The sequence below is a fragment of the Pan paniscus genome, chromosome 16 (genome assembly GCF_029289425.2).
Source record: "Pan paniscus chromosome 16, NHGRI_mPanPan1-v2.0_pri, whole genome shotgun sequence".
Lineage (NCBI taxonomy): Eukaryota > Metazoa > Chordata > Mammalia > Primates > Hominidae > Pan > Pan paniscus.
This window is the reverse complement of record NC_073265.2, coordinates 31,453,581-31,475,880: the sequence shown is the minus strand read 5'-3', so window position 1 is coordinate 31,475,880 and position 22,300 is coordinate 31,453,581. Positions and strand designations below refer to the sequence as shown.

The 22,300-nt window shown below is 38.5% G+C and overlaps 1 protein-coding gene across 2 annotated transcripts in view; it reads left to right on the top strand.

Annotated features, from left to right (window-relative positions):
• The window catches only part of TMEM87A (transmembrane protein 87A), a 62,501-nt gene extending 41,098 nt beyond the window's left edge, over window positions 1-21,403 (top strand). The window contains exons 12-20 of one of the 2 annotated variants that reach the window (XM_055098323.2): window positions 679-751; window positions 3,130-3,234; window positions 4,178-4,236; window positions 5,027-5,130; window positions 11,781-11,854; window positions 12,274-12,335; window positions 13,541-13,593; window positions 14,085-14,115; window positions 20,184-21,403. In XM_055098323.2, the coding sequence (XP_054954298.1) occupies window positions 679-751; window positions 3,130-3,234; window positions 4,178-4,236; window positions 5,027-5,130; window positions 11,781-11,854; window positions 12,274-12,335; window positions 13,541-13,593; window positions 14,085-14,115; window positions 20,184-20,225 (603 nt within the window). In that variant the 3' untranslated portion in view covers window positions 20,226-21,403. Of the gene's footprint in view, window positions 1-678; window positions 752-3,129; window positions 3,235-4,177; window positions 4,237-5,026; window positions 5,131-11,780; window positions 11,855-12,273; window positions 12,336-13,537; window positions 13,594-14,084; window positions 14,116-20,183 lie in introns of both variants that reach the window. The other variant, XM_055098322.2, reaches the window with a different exon arrangement.
• Window positions 21,404-22,300: the final 897 nt, after the last annotated feature.

Sequence of the window (22,300 nt, the reverse complement as noted above, 5' to 3'; positions counted from 1 at the left end):
TTTCTTTCTTCTGCTGTTGCTATAGTATTTTTCTTATCCCTTGACTCTGATAGTAAACCTGGCCCTCTCAGCAATTGACGCCTGTGTTATTTTATGGATATCCTTTCAGTAATGTCTGTTGATTGGGTAATTAGGGTTATATAAAAAACATACTCTATATAAACTCCTGGAAACATGCAGCATAGTTTTTCAGACAGATAATTGCCTTACATTTTATTTTGGGGTGAGCTCTTATTTGTAAAATATTATAATTTTAGAAATTAATAATTCTTTGTATATGATGCAGTAATTTTTTTTAAATACGAGAAAAGTCTTTTCAGACTTGTAGCCAAAATTGCAATAATAGGAAATGATAGATTAAGGATGGGGCTTATAAACATTAGAACTTTTTTGGAATATGGTCACTTGTTAACATGGATCTTTATATATGAAAAACTCGTACTTAGCAGTATGTTTCGAGATTGTAAATGACAATTTATGTGAAATGCTTATAGCTGTATATTCTACATGATGGTTTATAAGAAGGGAAGAATGATTAGGTGTCAAATGTTCTTTTTATTTTCTTTCAGTTCAATGCAAAAACTTTCCAGTGATTATGTAAATGCAGAATCGTGGTGGTTTCTTCTCTGTGCCTCTCTAGACATCTGTTTTTCACCACTTCTTTTTCTTTGTCTGCAGGCCCAGACTGATCTTGCTTCCTTGGCCTTTATCCCCTTGGCTTTCCTAGACACTGCCTTGTGCTGGTGGATATCCTTCTCATTGGCTTGTTTGATGACGGTCCATTTTCTCCCCTTGGAGATGGGTTTCCATTGATCTTTCTGCAAAGAGTTTTTATCAGTTTTGTTGATTACTCCTTAGTGTGGGGAACAGTGCATGCTAAGTCTTAACAACCTGAGGGTTCAGGTAAGCATTTTTTTTTGTTTTTTTTTTTTTAATTTTAAAAATCAAATTGGAAATTGGTGACTGTGGACCGAGCTCAAGATAAAATCTTTTGGCTTTTTTCTTTTAAGTGAGCATTTCATCTTGATTTTGCACTTGTTGTTTGTGTTCCTAATCATTTAGTGTTAGAATCACTGTCTGTGCTGGTCCTGCTCTGCCTTTTAGCCTCTAGCAATTCTTAAATGCTTTGAAACTTATGAAAAGATTTTGATCCTTAAAATTTGATTTCAGAAACTATGTAAGGTGCTTTGACTTTTCTGAAACTCTGTGTATGTTCAGCAGGTTTTAACCCTTATGGAGTGAGTGTTTTCTTGCCTCATTCAAAAGCTGGCTTGGAATTGTTTGAAGATTTCCACCCTTCAGAATAAATAATTGATTCATTTACAGGCAGAGTCAACCAGCAGATAACAAAGAAGCTTCTATTTGAGCAATCTTTTTCTCCTGCTCTTTAAAATTAAATTTATATATTAGGGGCTTGGCCTGATGGCTAAAGGATTCAAGTTTTTGGACTTTATCTTATATTGAATTTGTTTTGGTTTTTATATATTTGGTCCTATTAGCAGTTTTCATTATTACTGACCTGATAGATTGTGACTGTTGAAAAACTGTGAATGTAAACAAAATTGTTTTGTGAATTTGAGTGGGTTGCTGTATAAGAGTTTTCAGTTAAAGTGTCCTTGGTCTAAATAGCCAAAGCTTTTCTAGATTAGTATCTTTCCAAGTGTTTTGTGAACCTCTGCAAGCGTTGAGAGAAGAGGGAGGTGGGAATGGATTGTACAGTAAGATAACCCAATGACTAGGTAACAGCTAAGGCTCTGTAAGGGCAGAGCAAGTGCCAAATCCCTTATTTTTGTATCTGCTTCTCATTCTGAAAATTGAGCCAGGTGCAGTGGCTCATGCCTGTAACCCCAGCACTTTGGGAGGCTGAGATGGGCAGATTGCTTTAAGCTCAGGAGTTTGAGACCAGCCTGGGCAACATGGCGAAGCCCTATCTCTACAAAAAATACAAAAATTCGTCAGGCATGGTGGCTTGCACCTGTAGTCCCAGCTGCTCGGGAGCCTGAGGCAGGAGAATTGCTTGAGCCCTGGAAGCGGAGGTTGCAGTGAGCCGAGATCGCACCGCTGCACTCCAGCCTGAGTGACAGAGTGAGACCCTGTCTCAAAAAGAAAAGAACATTGAACGTGAGAGCAGATACCATTTTTAGTAGTCACCGGTTCCCCTCCTGTTTTTCTCTGGCAACTTCTACTTGAGAATAATGTTCTGAAAATGGAGAGTCATTGCTTTTGGAAGCAAACCATATGAGCTTCTCAACCAATTGTAAGGTCCTCTTAATTCAGGGTAGTGCAGGCAACTGATGGCACGTTCCTTAAGATGGCATGAGGGGACTGAGTGTAGATCTCTGGGAGATTATAGGCACGAGTATAATTATGACCCTCAACTAGATTTGCTGGACAGATGAGAACAGAGCTACCCACCTTAAAGGGAGAGAGAAGATGATGTTAACTCTTTGTCCCTTGCCTGTTACTCATGTTCACTTTATCTTCTGCCATTTCTCTTTCTATTTATTTTCTGTCTTTTTTTTTGTTTCTCTAGAAAGCCTCTTCCTTTCTCTTTTTTATATTTTTTCTCTTGTGATTTTGTACATTCTTACTTTATTCTGGTTCTGTCTTCTCTTTAATGTCTCATTGAAAATGATGACTTCCGGCCAGGTATGGTGGCTCGTGCCTGTAATGCCAGCACTTTGGGAGGCCAAGGCAGGAGGATCAGTTGAGGTCAGGAGTTTAAGACCAGCCTGAGCAACATAGCGAGACCTTATCTCTACAAAAAAATTTAAAAATTAGCCAGGCATGGTGGCACATGCCTGTAGTCCCAGCTGCTTGGGAGGCTGAGGTGGGAGGATCGCTTGAGCTTCAGTGGTCAAGGCTGCAGTGAGCCGTGATTGTGCCACTGCACTCTAGCCTGGGCTAGACCTTGCCTCACAAAAAAAAAGGAAAAGAAAATAAAATGATGACTTTCTTATTCATCTTGATGTGTTTGTGAGATTAAGTGAGAATAAGAGAGCTATAAGGCCTCTGAGAGATCTATAAGTTTATTGGCATGACCCCAGATCCTTAAAGAAACCTGAAAACTAATTGGCTAGCTTACTGTTTTTTCCTGAATGTTGAATTCCTTGACCTGCAAACACATATTTATTAGCCTGACTCAAACAATGAAGCTATTAAAACTTCGGAGGAACATTGTAAAACTCTCTTTGTATCGGCATTTCACCAACACGCTTATTTTGGCAGTGGCAGGTAAGTCTGGGACTTTCTTCTTGGAGTTCAAATGTGATCTGTTTAGAATGGACATTCTTAACCTGAAAGGCCATGGGTGGGCATAGAAAGTTTTGTATATTTCACTTGGAAAAGGGTTCTTAGCTCTTGTCAAATTCTCAGAAGGATCTATGGTTTTTCAAAAGTTGAGAACCATTTATTTTATGTACAGTAGCTGGAAATCAACCTCATATTTCAGCTCTTCATTTATCCCTCTTCTATTTGCATTCTTTCTTGAGGCATTCTTTTTCTTGAGGTTAGTTAGCTTAAGTGCCAGAGAGTGCTCCTTTTAGAAGACATTACCACATGTTTGTTTAGTTTTATTAAATAGTTGTAGAATTTTAGGGTGCATTGCTATTATAGTGCTTTTACATATGTCAGCAAGCATATGTAAAAAATTGACATTAGGTGGACTGTAACCAAACTAGGCTAATTTGCCTACCTCCTGACCCTTGTACCAGGAATAGTGAGGTCTGATTTATGATTGGAACTAGCTCTTCTGTTTGTGTTACAGTCATTTTATCAGCCATTTTTTTTTCATCTGACCAGCCAAAGAAAAATTAGCATTACTATACTAAGGATAAAAGGAGAAAAAAATTATATTGATAATGCTGGAAAGAGCTATATTTCCAATACCTTATTTTCCAACCACACTGGTTACTGATGTAGCCAGGTGGCAAATAAAATTATTACCAAATTATTCTTTAAATAGAGAAAGGATTGGCCAGAGTATGTATCATGAGCCTTGCTGATAGCAGGTATACAGTACATTTGTATTGAATACATTTGTTAAAATAACTGATAGAGTTGTGATGTATTTGGGGGTTTGGGGTGTGTGGGATTCCACTTAACCGGAAATGGGGGAATGTAATTGGGGATGTAAACCAGCATTCATACTCTGACCTGGTTTTTCATTTACTGTTAGCATCCATTGTGTTTATCATCTGGACAACCATGAAGTTCAGAATAGTGACATGTCAGTCGGTGAGTTATAAGCACATTTATGAATAATGTACTGTCTTATAAACAACTAATGATGTTGATGACAGTGGTAAGGTTCTTCTAAGTTATATACCTTATAAAAAATTAGAGCTAGGTCTCTACTCTGAGGGTTGTGATACTTCCCTCCCCCTAAGTATTCTGTGCTTGGTATAGTAGTTTTTTGTTTGTTTTTTCTGACTGTATTCTCCCAGTTTTGGGAGAGAATTTTGTAAGTTATAACTACAGTGTGCTATAACCCAGTCTTACTTTAACTAAAAATCTTAAGAAGTCCAGAGTACTAAATATTAAGTACCATATGTGTAAATAATACTAATCTGAATAGAAGCCACATCCTTAAGATCTGAGCTCAACGACTGTGACAGTAGAATTTCTTCAGAAGCAGCTAAGGCTCTTATTTTGTTCAATAAATAATGAAAATGAAAATTATAAAGTATACCAACCTAATGTAACTTTCTCTTACACTGTGTAAGGTAACTTTCTCTTAACCCTGTATAAAACCCTTTCTTAAAGCTTCTCAGAGGGATGATGAAGCTTTGACAAATACTCTGTTCCGTTGATGCATTTTCTTTAACAACAGTAAGCACTACAAGGGCAAAAACTACATTCATTCACTTTGTTTCCCCACACTTACCACAGTACTGAGCACGTAGCAGGCTCTTAGTAAACATAACTTGAATGAACAAATAAGTGATTTTTGTTCTATGCCAAAGGCTTTATGAACAAGGGGTTAAGATAACGTGTATAAATGTTGTACTTCTCCCCTGTATTGTAGGACTGGCGGGAGCTGTGGGTAGACGATGCCATCTGGCGCTTGCTGTTCTCCATGATCCTCTTTGTCATCATGGTTCTCTGGCGACCATCTGCAAACAACCAGAGGTTCTTGGACTCTTCTGTTTACTCTGCTAACATGAGATGACCATGTCATCAATTAGGGGTGGTGCATTGGGGGACAATATCAGGGCTGTGTCATATAGTGGAAGGAACACTGGGCCTGGAATCAGAAGAACTTGGTTCCTATCTCAGCTCTCCTCTTAACTTCATGATTTTTGGCATGCGGCCTCTCCACCTCTCTGGCCTTAGTTTCCTTTCTATATACTGAGGGAGAATTAAACCCAGCAACATGAAGTTCCTTTCAGCTCTGACATTTTGTGATAAATACACAGGCATACTATGGAAATAAATTGCAAGTTTGGTTTCAGACCATCATGATAAAGCAGATATTGAGTTACATACATATTTTGTTTTTTCCAGTGCATATCAAAGTTATGTTTACACTATTCTGTAGTCTACTATGTGTGCAATAGCATTATGTCTAAAAAATATATGCACGTTAATTTAAAAACCCTTTATTGCCAAAAAAAAAAAAAAAATACCGACACAGGGGCTGGGCGTGGTGGCTCACGCCTGTAATTCCAGCACTTTGGGAGGCCGAGGCAGTTGGATCACCTGAGGTCAGGAGTTCGAGACCAGCCTGACCACCGTGGCGGAACCCCGTCTCTACTAAAAATACGAAAATTAACTGAGTGTGGAGGTGGATGCCTGTAATCCCAGCTACTTGGGCAACTGAGGCAGGAGAATCGCTTGAACCTGGGAGGCAGAGGTTGCACTGAGCCGAGATCATGCCACTGCACAGCATAGGTGACAGAGCGAGACTCCCTCTCAAAAAAGAAATGCTGACACACAAAGTGAGCACATTACTGTTGGAAAATGGCACCAGTAGACTTCCTTGACATAGGGTTGCTGCAAAATCTGGGAAGCACAGTAAAATGAAGCACCATAAAACCAAGTATAACTGTAAGTATTTGTATAGTAAACAAGGGAGATAGATATATAATCTATTGTGTCAACCAGGCACGGTGGCTCATGCCTGTAATCCCAGCACTTTGGGAGGCCAAGGTGGGCAGATCACATGAATCCAGGAGTTTGAGCCAACATGGTTTTGGCCAACATGGCAAAACCCCACCTCTACTAAAAATACAAAAATTAACTGAGCATGGCAGTGCACACCTCTAATCCCAGCTACTCGAGAGGCTGAGGCACAAGAATCGCTTGAACCCGGAGGCGGAGGTTGCAGTGAGGCGAGATGGCGCCACTGCACTCCAGCCTGGGTGACAGAGTGAGACTCTGTCTCAAAGAAAACAGAAGATATAATTGTGTCACTTACACTGAGTCTCTCCTGTCTAGTGTCTAGAAGGAAAGAAAATTTCTGTAACCAGCAGCCCAGCTCACTTTGTAATGATAGAAAGCGTAAAATTAAAACTTACATAACCAACTTTGAAATTAAAAATGTATGTGTAAATCTGATTTGTCCAACTATAGGCAAATTTCAGTCATTTAGGAACTGCCTAGCGTTATTTTGTGATTATGCCTTTCCCCCCCCCCTCATTTGCATTTAGATGGTTAAGAGCTTATATTAAACACCCATACCACCAAAGAAGGAAAAGGGTAGCATGGTATAAATGACTAATTTTATAACCAGACCCAATGAAAGATTGAAATAGAAAATAGGTGAAATCCTTTTACTCCATGAAAATGGCCTTGCTGTCATTTCAAACTATGCACTTTATATGTGTTTATCAAAAAAAGTCAGAATAGAGAAAAGTAATGAAAGAAAATAAAGGAGATCTGAAATCACACTATTGAGAAAGAACTTTTACATTCTGGAGACCCTTCTTTTATATCCGTCTGTTGATCTACTGGTTACTCACTAGCTATATTTGTATTTAAATATTTTCCCTTCCTCAGTCATTAAAAAATTTTTGCGTTACCTTCCCTCTTCTTTTTTTCCCCCTTTTCTTTTAAAACATTGCCCCCTTTCTCCGTGACTTCAGTGTTAAGTGCATATTATAATGTGTCTTTTCCCTGTTCACGTATGGAATCTTACATTAGTCTTGTAACAGTACATTGTGGAGATTCCTTCCAGTGTAACAGGTTTAACTGAACTCATTCATTTTCATGGATAGCATAAATATGGGACATGTGTAGTACAGTTAAATTAACATATTCTCTTATTAATGGGCATTTGGGATATTTCCAGTTTGAGGTGTGTCAGGGTCCTCAAGACCATCCTGATGTTCAGTGATTTACTAGAAGGCCTCATGGGTTGCAGCGTGCAGTTATACTCACAGTTAAGGTGTATTACAACAAAATGGTGATGGCAGGTAGAGTCTGGGGAAATCTGTATTTTCTTTCCTGGTGTTCGGTCTCTCTTCTGAGGAAGTACATCAAGTCAGTTCTTTTCCCCAGCAACAAAAATGTAGTAACACATTGTTTCTGTCCGGGAAAGCCCATTAATGTTCAGCACTCAAGATTTTTATTGGACAGTGTTACCTCCTCCCAGCCAAATATGTGACAGTATGCACAGACTGTTGCCAATGTGGGAAACCCATTTGAGCTTTCAATGTCCAGAGTTTTTACTGGGGCTCAATCACGTACTGTCTCTGTTGCTGACTTTTAGTTTCCAACCCCTCCTGGCAGTCATGCTAATACCATTTCCTCTGGAGGTCAGAGCTGATATGGCATGGCCCAAAGCCCCTATCATAAACCATACTGTTACACTGTCAGCCGAAGTCCCCAGGCAAATAAAGACAGGACATGTTATGGGTGTCGGGATCACCTCACATTAGTCAATGAAGGTTAGTTTCTCACTACACACTGGCACATGCTCAAGAAATATTTAATGAGTGGGCTTGGATTTGCTAGGTTGAAGGATATGTGTAGATTGTAATTTTTAAAGTATTTCCAGATTACGTTTCCAAAAAAAACCTGAAAGAAATTGCATATTTAACAACAATGGTATGAGAGAGGTTTTTTCTTCTTCCCTTGTTTTATGTCCCATCATTTTATTTAATTTCTGCAGATTTGGTGGATGAGAATTAATATTGTTACTTTTTGCATTTAAGGTTGGATCTTTAGCTTATTTTTTATTGGCTTATTGATCATTGTCTCTATCCATTTTCAGCTGCTATAACAAACTACCACAGACTGTTTGTTTATAATGAACAGAAATTTGTTGGCTCGCAGTGTCAGCATCTGGTGAGGGCCTTCTTACTGGGTCGTCACATGACAGAAGGTGGAAGGGCAAAAGGGAGAGCTCACTCCAGAAAACCCTTTATGTAACAGCATTAATTCATTCATGAGGGTGGAGCCCTCATGACCTAAATGCCTTCCATTAGGCCCAACTCCCAACACTATCACCCTGGGAATTAGGTTTCAACATGAGTTTTGGAGGGGACAGACATTCAGACTGTAACAATCACTTATGTATTGATTCGTAGGAATTTATTTATTTTGAGATGGGGTCTCGCTCTGAAGCCAAGGCTGGAGTGTAGTGGAGCAACCTTGGCCCACTACAACCTCCACCTCCTGGGCTCAAATGATCCTCCCACCTCAGCCTCCTGAGTAGCTGGGACCACAGGTGTGCACCACCACACTGGGCTAATCTTTGTATTTTTTGTAGAGGTGGGGTTTTGCCATGTTGCCCAGGCTTGTTATAAACTCCTGAGCTCAAGCGATCTGCCTGCCTTGGCCTCCCAAAACGCTGGGATTACAGGCGTGAGCCACCATACCAGGCCCAATTTGTAGGAATTTCTGATATATTTTGTATGCCAATATTTTGTTTGTTCTAAGTATTGCATATATTTTCTGCCAGTTAATAATCTTATGATTTTTTATGCTGTTTTTAATCATACAAAATCTCAGAAATATGGAGTAGTTTTTCCCTTCAAGGATTGTACATTTTGCATCTTATTTTGACAAATTCTTATCTAGCCTAAGGTGATTTCAAAAAATTATTCTCTAATGACTTTTTTAAAATTTCACAATCAGGCCGGGCGCTATGGCTCATGCCTGTAATCCCAGCACTTTGGGAGGCTGAGGCGGGTGGACAACCTGAGGTCAGGAGTTCGAGACCAGCTGGACCAACATGATGAAACCTCATCTCTACTAAAAATAACAAAAATTAGCCAGGCGTGGTGGCAGGCGCCTGTCATCCCAGCTACTTGGGAGGCTGAGACAGCAGAATTGCTTGAACCCGGGAGGCGGAGGTTGCAGCGAGCTGAGATCACACCATTGCACTCCAGCCTGGGCAACAAGAGCGAAACTCTGTCTCAAAAAAAAAAAAAATCACAATCAAGATGTTCATCCACCAAGAATTACTTGATTCTAGGCTCTCTACTCTCTTCTGTTCTGGTCCTGCATCAGTAGCACACTGTCTGAATTACCCTAGGTTTCTGATAAACTGTGGTATCTGGAGGGCCTGAACCCCTAATCATATTTATAAGTGCAGGCTCAGCTGCATACTACCTGGCTCTTTTAAAAATAGCCTTTGGGCCAGGCACCATGGCTCATGCCTATAATCCCAGCACTTTGGGAGGCTGAAGCGGACAGATCACCTGAGGTCAGGAGTTCGAGACCAGTCTGACCAACTAGAAAAACCCTGTCTCTACTAAAAATACCAAATTAGTTGGGCATGATGGCACATGCCTGTAATCCCAGCTATTTGGGAGACTGAGGCAGGAGTGCTTGAACCCCAGGAGGGGGAGGTTGCTGTGAGCTGAGATCGCGCCATTGCACTCCAGTCTGGACAACGAGTGAAACTCTTTCTCAAAAAAAAAAAAAAAAAACATTTGGCCAGGCCTGATGGCTCACACCTGTCATTCCAGCACTTTGGGAGGTCTGGCCGGGAGGATTGCTTGAGCCCAGGAGTTTGAGACCACCCCTGGCAATATAGCAAGATCCCATTTCTACAAAAAAAATTGTTTTAGGTTAGCTGGGCATGGTAGTGCATGCCTGTAATCCCAGCTACTTGGGAGGCTGAGGTGGGAGGATCACTTGAACCTGGGATGTCGAGGCTGCAGTGAGCCGTGGTCATACCACTGCACTGCAGCCTGGGCAACAGAGCAAGACCCTGTCTCAAAAAAATTTTTAAAAAGCCTTTGGTGTTGAATTTTTGCCCTTTATTTAAAAAATTTTTTTATTTTAGATGGGGTCTTGCTATGTTGCCTAGGCTAGACTCAAACTTCTGGGCTCAAGGGATCCTCCTACCTCAGCCTTCTCAGTAGCTGAGACTACTGGTACATGTCACTACACCCAGCTTTTGTTTTTTAATAAAAATTTTAGATTGCTTAATTCTAGGAAAACCTATTAAGATTTTGATTGGGACTTAATTGAATTAATAAATTAGGGAGATTATATATATATTTTTGATAATTCCTTGAGTATGGCATCTCTCCATTTTTTAGTCTTTGAATTATGTTTTGTAACTTCTGATTTAAATTTGTGACTCTTACGAATGCAACTTTTAAAAATATTTACAGCTTTTCCAAATATGTAGGAATGCTGTTGCCTTTTCCTCTCTTTCTCTCTTTCTCTGTCTCTCTCTCTCTCTCTCTCTGTCTCTCCTTTCTGTTCTTGACAGAGTCTCGCTGTGTTGCCCAGGCTGGAGTGCAGTGGTGCAATCTTGGCTCACTGCAACTTCTGTTCCCCGGGGTCAAGGGATTCTCATCAGTTGATGGACAAAGTTGTTTTCGGCCAGGCGCGGTGGCTCACACCTTTAATCCCAGCACTTTGGGAGGCCGTGGCGGGCGGCTGAGGCAGGCGGATCACCTGAGGCTGTCTCAGCCTCCCAAGTAGCTGGAATTACAGGCGTGCACCTCCACGCCCAGCTAATTTTTGTATTTTTAATAAAAAAATGCAAAAAATTGGCCAGGCGTGGTGGTGGGCGCCTGTAGTCCCAGCTATTCGGGAAGCTGAGGCAGGAGAATGGCGTGAACCCGGGAGGCGGAACTTGCAGTGAGGTGAGATCATGCCACTGCACTCCAGCCTGGACGACAGAGCGAGACTCCATCTCAAAAAATAAATAAATAAATAAAAAATAAAACAAATAAATAAAAGCTAAAGCATTCTAGGAATTACATGTCTGGGAGCTGCTTTGCTGAATCTCTTGGAAGTTGTTAAGGAAAGGCATCTGAGATATACCAGATCAGACCTTCATCTTCTGAGCTTCCCACTTGTAAACTGAAATTTTAAATTACCTGGAATAGGCCTCCCTTCTCTTAACTCCCAATTTGAAGGCTGCGATTTTAAATTAGATGAGAATTTACTTAACTCTATTTGATACATATCCTTATGAATGAACATTTGTTGACTGTCTACTGAATGTGACAGGTATTGTTCTAAGCACTTTATTTGTAATGACTTACTTTTACAAAACACCCCTATGAGTAATGTTCTATTGTCCCCTTATTTACAGTTGAGGAAACTGGGTACAGAGAGATTAAGTAACTAGTCTGATGTCACAGGTAGTATTCAGCTGAGCCTGCACTCATAAATATGATACTGTCCTGCTTCTCCCTTGGTAATATAGGCAATAAAGAGCTTTCTGAAGGGGAAGAAATATTATTATTAAACTGATTTAATGAATTACTATAATTGCAGTTTCAATAATTAGTTTTGTAAAATGCAACTGGTATAGCAGTTTTTGAAGTTTTCTAATTTTTTCCTTCTGTTCACTTTGGTTCTGTTAGGTTTGCCTTTTCACCATTGTCTGAGGAAGAGGAGGAGGATGAACAAAAGGAGCCTATGCTGAAAGAAAGCTTTGGTAATAATAAAATTCACCTCTTATTAGTACTTTAAATATTATTTTTCTGTAAGTACATTGTTTATTATTTTATAACTGTGTTGTTCCTATATTTGGTATGGGATGAAGTTAGGGTTAAGAAAATAAGGGTGTGAATCTTAAGATGAAGGCATGGTAAATTCAGTAAGTAATTGCACATTAAGTATCCATTTTACTTGCTAGAAGTGAGCTAAAAATTTTGCTTTGAACTTCCCAGCTTACATATAAAGATGGAGAAGCATCTGTTGTATACTTCACAAGTATTAGGAAGCTTAAAATAAAACTATGATAAGTAACTTTGGGGCTTTAAATTTAAAAAAAGAAAAAGTTCTGAATCCGTTTTGCCAACATTGTTGGTCTGTTCACAAAGTTAAACAGTGTATATTTATTTTCTTCTACAGAAGGAATGAAAATGAGAAGTACCAAACAAGAACCCAATGGAAATAGTAAAGTTAACAAAGCAGTAAGTATGACTTTTCCATTTGTCTTTGTTCTTTGTCCCATCTTCCAACCCTTAGTAGAACTACTAGAAGAAAACAGGAGGAAAATTCTGTGACATTGGTCTTGGCAATGATTTTTTTTTGTATATGACCCCAAAAGCACAGGGAACAAAGCAAAAATAGAGAAGTGAGAGTACATCAAACTATAAAGCTTCTGCCCAGCAAAGGAAACAATTAACGAAGTGAAAAGACAACCTACAGAGTGGGAGAAAACATTTGCAAACATTGCATCTGTTAAGGGGTTAATACCCAATTTATATAAGGAACTCAGTAGCAAGAAAACGAATAGCCCAGTTTAAAAATGGGCAATGGACCTGAATATACATTTCTTAACATAACACCTACAAATGGCCAACAAGTATATGAAAAAATTTTTATCATTACTAATCCTCAGGGAAATGCAAATGAAAACCACAGTGAGATAACACCTCACACCTGTTTGAATGGCATTTATCAAAATGAAGAAATAACAAGTGTTGGCAAGGACATGGAAAAAAGGGAACCCTTGTACACTGTTGATAGGAATGTGAGTTAGTATAGCCATTATGGAAAATAGTATGGAGCTTCCTCAAAATTAAAAATAGAACTACTTTATGATCCAGGATTCATGTCACTGGGTATATACCTAAAGGAAATGAAATCAGTATGTTAAAGAGATACTTGCACTGTCATGTTCATTGCAGCATTAATCACAGTAGCCAAGATACAGAATCAACCTGCATGTCCATCAGTAGATGAATGGATAAGGAAAATGTGTATTTTGATATACAATGGAATACTATTTAGATTCAGAAGAGAAGGAAATCTTGTCATTCGCAACAGCGTGAAGAAGCCTGGAAGATACTATGTTAAGCAAAATAAGCCAGGCACAGAAAGACAAATACCACATGATCTCACTTACGTCGAATCTAAAAAAGTTGAATTCCTAGAAGCAGAGGGTTGAGTGCTGGTTACCAGGGGCCATGGGAGAACTGGGGAGATGTTGGTCAAAGGGATTTTTAAAAATGTTTTTAAAAATTAAAATATTTGACTTTTCTGTCAGCAGTCCCATTTGTGAATGTATGACTACAGAATTATGAAAGACAAGTTTTAAGACCTTCATGTCCTTACTTGAGATGTATTATGTGGTGCATTTTAGTAATGAGTGGTATTTGTATGTTCCCAGCAGGAAGATGATCTGAAGTGGGTAGAAGAGAATGTTCCTTCTTCTGTGACAGATGTGTAAGTTTTTGAATGATTACCACAAGAATCCTATTTCAAAGTTAGTACTACTTTGTTATTATTTTAAATGAGCAAGTTATATTCATGAAAATACAAGATACTGAAAAATAATTAAAAGAATAGGAATAATCCGCAAACAAAATTAATTGGGTTTATTCATTCAGATGACATTTCTGCTTAGAAAGATTTAGCTATGTAGTAGATCTTAAAATGAATGGGATACTCCTTTTGAAATTTTTAGTTCCTTTCCAGGGCTATAATTTTAATGAAACATTGGTCCTGTTGCATTGCAAAATACGTGTTTTTTTTTTATACAATTTCTGTAACTGTTGCTTATTGAATTTGCTGTTTATTTTTCCTAAAAGGGCCATTAATAAAATGCAAATCTTAGATAATTATAAAGCTTTTAATTGCATTATTCCATTGTCTTTTATGAACCATTTATGGCTTTATTTTACATTGTTCAATTTAGTATTTCTCTCTCTTTGCAGAGCACTTCCAGCCCTTCTGGATTCAGATGAGGTTGGTACTCAATTCACGTGCATAAATTATGTATATGGTGACTAAATAGAAAGTCATGAATCGTCTGTTCATGGAGATTCTCTTTATTTGACTCAGTAGTGGCCTGAAAACTATAGTTTATATAGTTGAAAAGGATAAGAATAGAAATACTAATAGAGTTCAAACATTCAAGAATCTTCCTTTCTTTGCATCTGTCTATACATGTTTCACCTTTCAAAGTTATATGGTCAGACTTCAGAATGTTTTTGTTTAAATTGGGTAGTAAATACAGTACTCTCCACCATCTAGTTCTTTTGTCTGTAAGAAATGCAAATTTAACTCTAATCTAATATTGGCAAAAATAATAAGGAAAAATATTGAGAAAGGAATATAGTAGACCAAAACAAAATCTAAATTGTTACCTACTATTTAATAATATTTTTGTCACTACCTTCTTCAGATAGTAAGGATTATAATTAGTACCTCTAATATTTATGTTTTTAATCTTTTAGTTTGCCTCCATACAGTTAATCTAGAAGGCTTCACATGAAGTCTTATGTTAGGATTGTGGGCCAGGTATAGTGGCTCATGCCTGTAATCCCAGCACTTTGGGAGGCCTAGGCAGGAGGATCAGTTGAGGTCAGGAGCTTGAGACCAGCCTGGGCAACGTGGTGAAACCCCATCTCTACAAAACATACAAAAATTAGCTGGAGATGGTGGCATACACCTGTAGTCTCAGCTACTTGGGAGGTGAAGTGGGAGGATCACTTGAGCCCTGGAGGCAGAGGTTGCAGTGAGCTGAGATCACGCCACTCCAGCCTGGGCAAAAGAGTGAGACCCCATCTCAAAAAAAAAAAAAAAAGAAAAGAAAAAGAATTGTGGCCTGAGTTCACGGAAACTAGTTCTGGATACGTTCTGAATATTAGGTCATTTTAGAGTTTTTGTTTGTTTGTTTTTGTTTTGTTTTTTTTCAGGAAGCCTTTTGGAAGCATTTTGTCTGATTCTGATTCATTGTGTTGAATTGGCTGCTAAAAATGTTTTGTTCATTTCCCACTGACATGATCTTTGACACAGCATGTACAGAATCAAATTCCTTAGCTGTTCTATGTGTTGAAATAATTGAGAACTCTACCATTCAGATTTGAACCTATCTACATAGCACTTTGCTTTCTGTGGTATATTCTGCTGTTCCCACATCTCCCTCTTGAGGTCTTCCTCTGCTAATTATTTGCCTTTAAGGCTTCCCTTGTACTTCAGCTCTCCATGAGCTGCTATAAGCAGAGAAGGCTGATTAATTGAAACCTGATTGTGCCCTTCATGGGAATGCAAGTTTGCTATAGTAATTTGGTGGCACTGAGTTCAGCCATCTGTTCATATTTTCCTCTGTGAAAACACTGTGCAAGATTTTCCAGGTATACATAAGGCTTTTTTGTGGTAAGAAAACATAACAATGAGATCTACTCTCTTAACTCCTTTAGTGTATGTTACAGTATTGTTACGTATAAGCACAATGTTGTACATCAGATCTCTAGAACATTTTCATCTCATTTAAATGAAATTTTATACCTGTTGAATAGCAACTCTTGCTTTCCCCCTCCCTCAGCGCCTGGCATCCACCATTCTATTTCTGCCTTTGAGTTCTATTTTAGATAACTCATATAAGTGGAATCATGCAGCATTTGTCCTCCTGTGGCTTGCTTATTTCACTTAGCATAATGTCTTCAAGATTTATCTAAGTTGTAGCACATGTCAGAATTTCCTTCCTTTTTAAGGTTGACAAGTGTTCCATTGTATATATGTAACATGTTATCTTCATCCATTTATCTGTCAGTGGACACGGGTTATTTCCATACCTTGGCTGTTGTGAATAATGTTGCAGTGAACATGGGAGTGCACATTTCTCTTTGAGATCCTGCTTCATTTCTTTTAGGTATATATGCAGAAGTGGGATTACTGGATTATATGGTAGTTATTTTTTAATTTTTTTGAGGAGCTTTCATACTGTTTTCCATAGTGATTGCACCATTTTACATTTCCACCAGCAATGCACAGGGGTTCCAATTTCTTTCTTTGCCCACATTTGTTATTTTTTGTTTTTTGATAATGGCCATCCTAACAGGTGTGATGTGACACCTTGTGGTTTTGGTTTGTATTTCTCTGATGATTAGTGATGATGAGCATTTTTTTTATATACCTGTCAGCCATTTGGAAGCCCTCTTTTGAGAAATGTCTCTTCCAGTCCCTGGCCCAGTTTTTAATCAAGTTAGTTGATTTTTTGCTGTTGAATTGTAGGGGTTTCTTATATATTTTGGATATTAACCCTTATCAGATACAGTCCTATGCCACATTTCAGTCAGCAACGGACCACATATATGACAGTGGTCCCATAAGAACCTCCGGGTTCACGCCATTCTCCTGCCTCAGCCTCCCAAGTAGCTGGGACTACAGGCGCCCACCACCACGCCCGGCAAATTTTTTGCATTTTTTTAGTAGAGACGGGGTTTCACCGTGTTAGCCAGGATGGTCTCGGTCTCCTGACCTCATGATCCGCCCACCTCAGCCTCCCAAAATGCTGGGATTACAGGCGTGAGCCACCGCACCTGGCCAATACTGAATTTTTACTGTACCTTTTCAATGTTTAGATAACTTTAGATACCCAAATACTTACCATTGTATTCCAGTTGCCTTTGGTATTCAGTACAGTAACATGCTGTACAGGTTTTTAGCCTAGAGCAATAGGCTTATACATATAGCCGAGGTATGTAGTAGGCTATATAACATCTAGATTTGTGTAAGTATATTCTGTGAAGTTCACACAGCTATGAAATTGCCTAATGACGCAGTTCTCAGAATGTATCCCTATCATGAAGTATACGTGACTGTATGTAGTATGCAAATATTTTCTCCAATTCTGTAGGTTGCCTTTCATTCTGTTGTGTGCTTCCCTTGCTGTGCAGAAGCTTTTTAGTTTGATGTAGTCCCATTCGTCTGTTTTGCTCTTGTTTTGTGCTTTTGGTGTCTTAGACAAGAAATCACTGCCAAGACCAATTTCAAGAAACTTAGGTTGTCTTCTAGGAGTTTTGTGGTTTCAAATCTTATGTCTAATTCTTTAATCTATTTTGACTTGTCTAAGTCTTTAATCTATTTTGAGTTGATTTTTGTGTATAGTGAAGATGAGTTACTTTCATTCTTTCTCATGTGAATATCTAGTTTTTCCAGCACCATTTGTTGAGGAAACTGTCAGTTTCCCCACTGTGTAGTGTTGTCTCTCTTTTCGAAGATCAGTTGACCATATATGTGTAGTTTTATTTCTGGGCTTTCTATTTTGTTCCACTTGGTCATAGTATATGATTCTTTCAACGTGCCGTTAAATTCTGTTTTCCATTGTTTCATTGAAGATTTTTGCGTCTGCTCATCAGGGATATTGGCCTGTCGTTTCTCTTCTTGTCATGTCTTTGGCTTTGGCATTAGGGTAATGCTGGCCTCATAGAATAAGTTTGGAAGTTCCTTCCAAATAAATGTTTTCGTCTTTAATTTTTTTGAAAGAGTTTAAGAAGGATTAGTGTTACTTTGTCTTTAAGTACCTGGTAGGACTCAACTAAAGAAGCCATCTGGTCCTGGGCTGTTTTTTTGTTGGGATGTTTTTGATTACTGATGGAATCTTCTTGTTGTAGGTCTTACCAGGTTGTGTGTGTCCGTCCCCCCCCCCCCCCCGCCCCGGATTTTCTATTCCTTGATGATTCAGTCTTGGTAGATTGTATACTTCTAGGAATTATATATTTTGTTCTAGGTTATCCAGTTTCTTGGCATATTTTTAAAAATGTTTTGTATATTTTTATTGAAATTCTTACTTTGTTCATGCATTGTTCTCCTGAGTTCGTTGAACATCTTCATGATAGTTGTTTTGCATTCTCTTTCAAATAATTCCTATACCTCTGTTTCACTGGGGTTGGTTTCCAGAGATTTATCTTCTTCCTTTGTTTGGGCCATGTTTCGCTGATTCTCCATTTTCCTTAATTCTTTGTGTTGGTTTCAGTGCATTAGAAAAAAAACAGTTACCTTTCCAGTGTTCATGGACTGGCATTGTACAGGAGAACACCCTCATCAATCATTCTGATAGCCTCTCTAACCCACTCTGTATTATGTCTTTTCTGGACTTCTGCATATGTATTCCCAGTCAGAGGGATTTGCTGGGTTTTTCCCTCCCCGGGAATTTATAATCTCTTGCTCCCTTGTGTGTTTATCTGCTGTATCATGGGTCTCCTGGAGCCAGTGGCATAGCCCAGCTCTTTTTTTGTTCATACTGGCCCCAGGCACCTAAAATATACTGGTCCCATCTGTGCTTCAAACCATTCCCTACAGAAACCATTCCCTCAGGTAACCTCTTACAAAGTTGGAACATTTTCACAGTCCATCTCTCCTCCCTAGGGAAAAGCTAGGATTTGGGGATGTTGGGGATTCTACCTGCTTACTCTGCACTGAGCTGGGGGAGCGGCTGTAGTGAGCTCATGCTTGCTAGTCCAAACTTCCACTTTGATTTCAGCAACTTCCAACCTGGGCCCTTTGTTTTTAGCTCTCGGACTCAGGCAAGACAGAAAACAGTCTCTCGTGCAGGTTCCAGAAAAGTCAGAATGTTGGATGTACATTCCAGTCATTTCCTTCCCTCTGCAAAAGGAAGCTGGGAGCTGAGGGTTTTCTCTCTATCATGTGGTACTGTGCTGGGTCCATGGGAAGGGAAGAATTATGGCAAGAGGGTGCCTCAGGTTTTTCTGCCGACTTTGATTCAGCTGGTTTCATGCTTTCCTATAGTGCAGAAGACCCTCAACTGGTTTCTGGATTTCCCACAAAGGGAATTTTTCCATGTATTATTGAATCAGTGTGTCTGTAGAGGGAAGGAGGGTCCAGGGCTTCCTGTTCTGTCATCTTGCTGACATCACTTTCTCCAAGGCCTTTTTTTCCCTTAAAACTGAAAAAGACCTTAAATGAATTACAGGAGAAACAATTTACATGATGGACCAGGAATCAAAATGGCATAAGGCTCTTCAACAACATCTTTGGAAGCCAGAACAAAGCCTTTGAATTCTGAGGAAAATCATTTTCAACCTAGAATTCTGTACTCAACTAAACTATCATTATGAGGGTAAAATAAAGATGTTTCTAGTCACACAAGAAGTAAAATAATTGATGTTCTATATGCAGTTTCTGAAGAAAGTAGTGGAAAATGTTCTCCACAAAAATGAGGAAGCTAGGAAAAAGACTTGGGATCTAGGAAATAAAGGGTCCAACACAGAGACAAGAAAAATGCCCAGTATGATGTAAGAAATTCTCAGGTTGGCAGCTGGGCACCAGGCTTGGATGGAGTGGAGAACAGAGAGCATCGGAAAGGATATTTTTAAGAAAAAGGGAAACATCTATAGATTATCTGATGTGATTGATTATGTTCAAAAAGGATTTGTAGTTCTGTCAGTTTGTGATACAATAGTGAGAGGTACTTGGCAAATGAAGCAAAAGAAAAATGAAAATTAACTCTAAGGTATAAAATTGCCTAAGAAGGGAAATTTAAGGGTAGTACATTAATTATTTTAATTGAAATGGGATACTGTAAATACTATATTAAATTAAATGTAATTTTATTTTTTGCATGATTTTTAAAAAGTGTAGTAAAAAACACATAACAAATCAACCCTCCTAACCATTCTAAAGTGCAAAGTGCTAACTAGGTGCACGTCTTTGCCCTCATCCTTCACTGGGTCTTCAAGTTAAATTCCTGAATTAGAGGAGCTACACATTTTTATTAAAGCCTAATCTTATGTAAATATTTGTTTAGTCATCTTAACTGACTCTATACATTTCCTTCTGAGTGCTGATTTTCTGTCCAGAAGCCTAGAGCTTTTGATTTAGTTGTTCTTGGGTGAGGTCTGGACATCTGTATGTTCAAAATCTTCATAAATGTTTAGGAACCATTTCTCTAAACATTTAATTAACATAAAGTACTCGTGGAAGATGTTTGCTTGGATAGTCTGTATAGAAGATATTTGGAATATAGATCATTTTAACCTAATATACTTCAACCTTTTTTTTTTCCCTAGGAACGAATGATCACACACTTTGAAAGGTCCAAAATGGAGTAAGGAATGGGAAGATTTGCAGTTAAAGATGGCTACCATCAGGGAAGAGATCAGCATCTGTGTCAGTTTTCTGTACGGCTCCATGGGATTAAAGGAAGCAATGACATCCTGATCTGTTCCTTGATCTTTGGGCATTGGAGTTGGCGAGAGGTGTCAGAACAAAGAGAACATCTTACTGAAAACAAGTTCATAAGATGAGAAAAATCTACGAGCTTCTTATTTACAACACTGCTGCCCCCTTTCCTCCCAGACTCTGACATGGATGTTCATGCAACTTAAGTGTGTTGTTCCTGAACTTTCTGTAATGTTTCATTTTTTAAATCTGACAAACTAAAAAGTTTAACGTCTTCTAAAAGATTGTCATCAACACCATAATATGTAATCTCCAGGAGCAACTGCCTGTAATTTTTATTTATTTAGGGAGTTACATAGGTGATGGGGGAAATTGTTAACTACCTTTCATTTTCCTGGGAAGTCAAGGTTACATCTTGCAGAGGTTGTTTTGAGAAAAAAGGGCCCTTCTGAGTTAAGGAGCCATAGTTCTATCAATGATCAAAAGAAAAAAAAAAAAAAAGAGAAACTGTTACAGTATGATTCAGATCATTTAAAAAAGCAAAATCAAGTGCAATTTTGTTTACAAATGGTGTATATTAAAGATTTTTCTATTTCAGATGTACTTTAAAGAGAAATATTAGCTTAACTCTTTTGACATCTGCTATTGTGACACATCCCATTGCTGGCAATGTGGTGCACACTCCAAAACTTTTAACTACTGTTTTGTAAGCCTCCAAGGGTGGCATTGCAGGGTCCTTAGGCAATGTTTTGTTTGCCTTTATGCAGAGAGGTGCTCCAAGTGCTGTGATTGAGCACCGTGCTAGAGGAACTGTAATGCTTCAGAAGTTGTAGCTTATACAAAGGAAACAGGTCCTGCTGGCTTAATTTAAACAGTTATTGCATGAAGTAGCGTGGAGGCCCTGGACTGCTGCTCGTTCTTTAGGATGGACTGTTCTGGTATCTGGTATTGGTTTAGAGACTGTTAATAAGGGACATCACAAGGTGATGGGATTCATTTGAAGCACTCTATTTCTGTTTTAATGGTTTTATCCAATTTTGCCTTCCCAAGATTTTTGTTCTACATAAAAAGTTCATGCCACTTTTTAATATAAAAAAATTTAACAAAATTAATGTATTTTTCTCATTTTTTTCAAACTTTTTCTAAAGACTCTTTCTGTCAAACTCATGAAAAATTTCTTTCTATGGCTTTTATTCTAGATTGTCTTATTTTCTGTTAAAACCAATGACCACATGACCACAATCTTCACTAACTCATACTGCAGTGAAAGTGTTAACCCTTAGGTAGTTTCTCTACAACTCTTTGCTATGGTGATTTTAAAAAAAGTTTCCTAGGAAGTATCTCTGAGGAACAGCAATCTGAAGAACTGACTATATTCTCATGCTAAGTCATTAGCCAAAAGCTGGTGGTATTGTTGCATGCTGCTATTGCATATTAAAACTTAGCAGATGAATAATAGTTGTAATGCAGCAGGATAGTTGGTCAAATTATTTTTTTAGGCTGCTTTGATGTTGACTTGAGACTAGGAAAAAAAAAACCCCATTGTGTTAAGCAGGAGTGTATAGTTCAAATTCTATAGCCTGGGCCCTGATAATTCTACTTACAGCTTTCTGTATTACTGGGAATAGATATAGTGTGTCATTTCTTAGGTTCAGAAGAAATTGATAGCTTTGCAGTAATCTGTAAAACAATATAAACCTTAGGGTTTTGGGCCTGAACGAAAAGGTACTAGACCTTCCAGCACAACAGCTGGTAATTCTAAATTTTTAAGAAGGTGATCAGCTTCTATGGTGAAAATCAGCTATAACACAGGATTTGTTTAGCAATTTTCATGTTTTTGACTACTTGAATGTACTTTTTCACTTGATTATCAGAACAGCATTTAGTAAAGATGGGACAAGTATTCCTAATTTACATATGAAGAAACTGATATTGTGTAAAAATAAAATGACCAGGACCAGTTTTTTTGACTTCATATCACAGACTTACCCTTTTTCTTTTACAT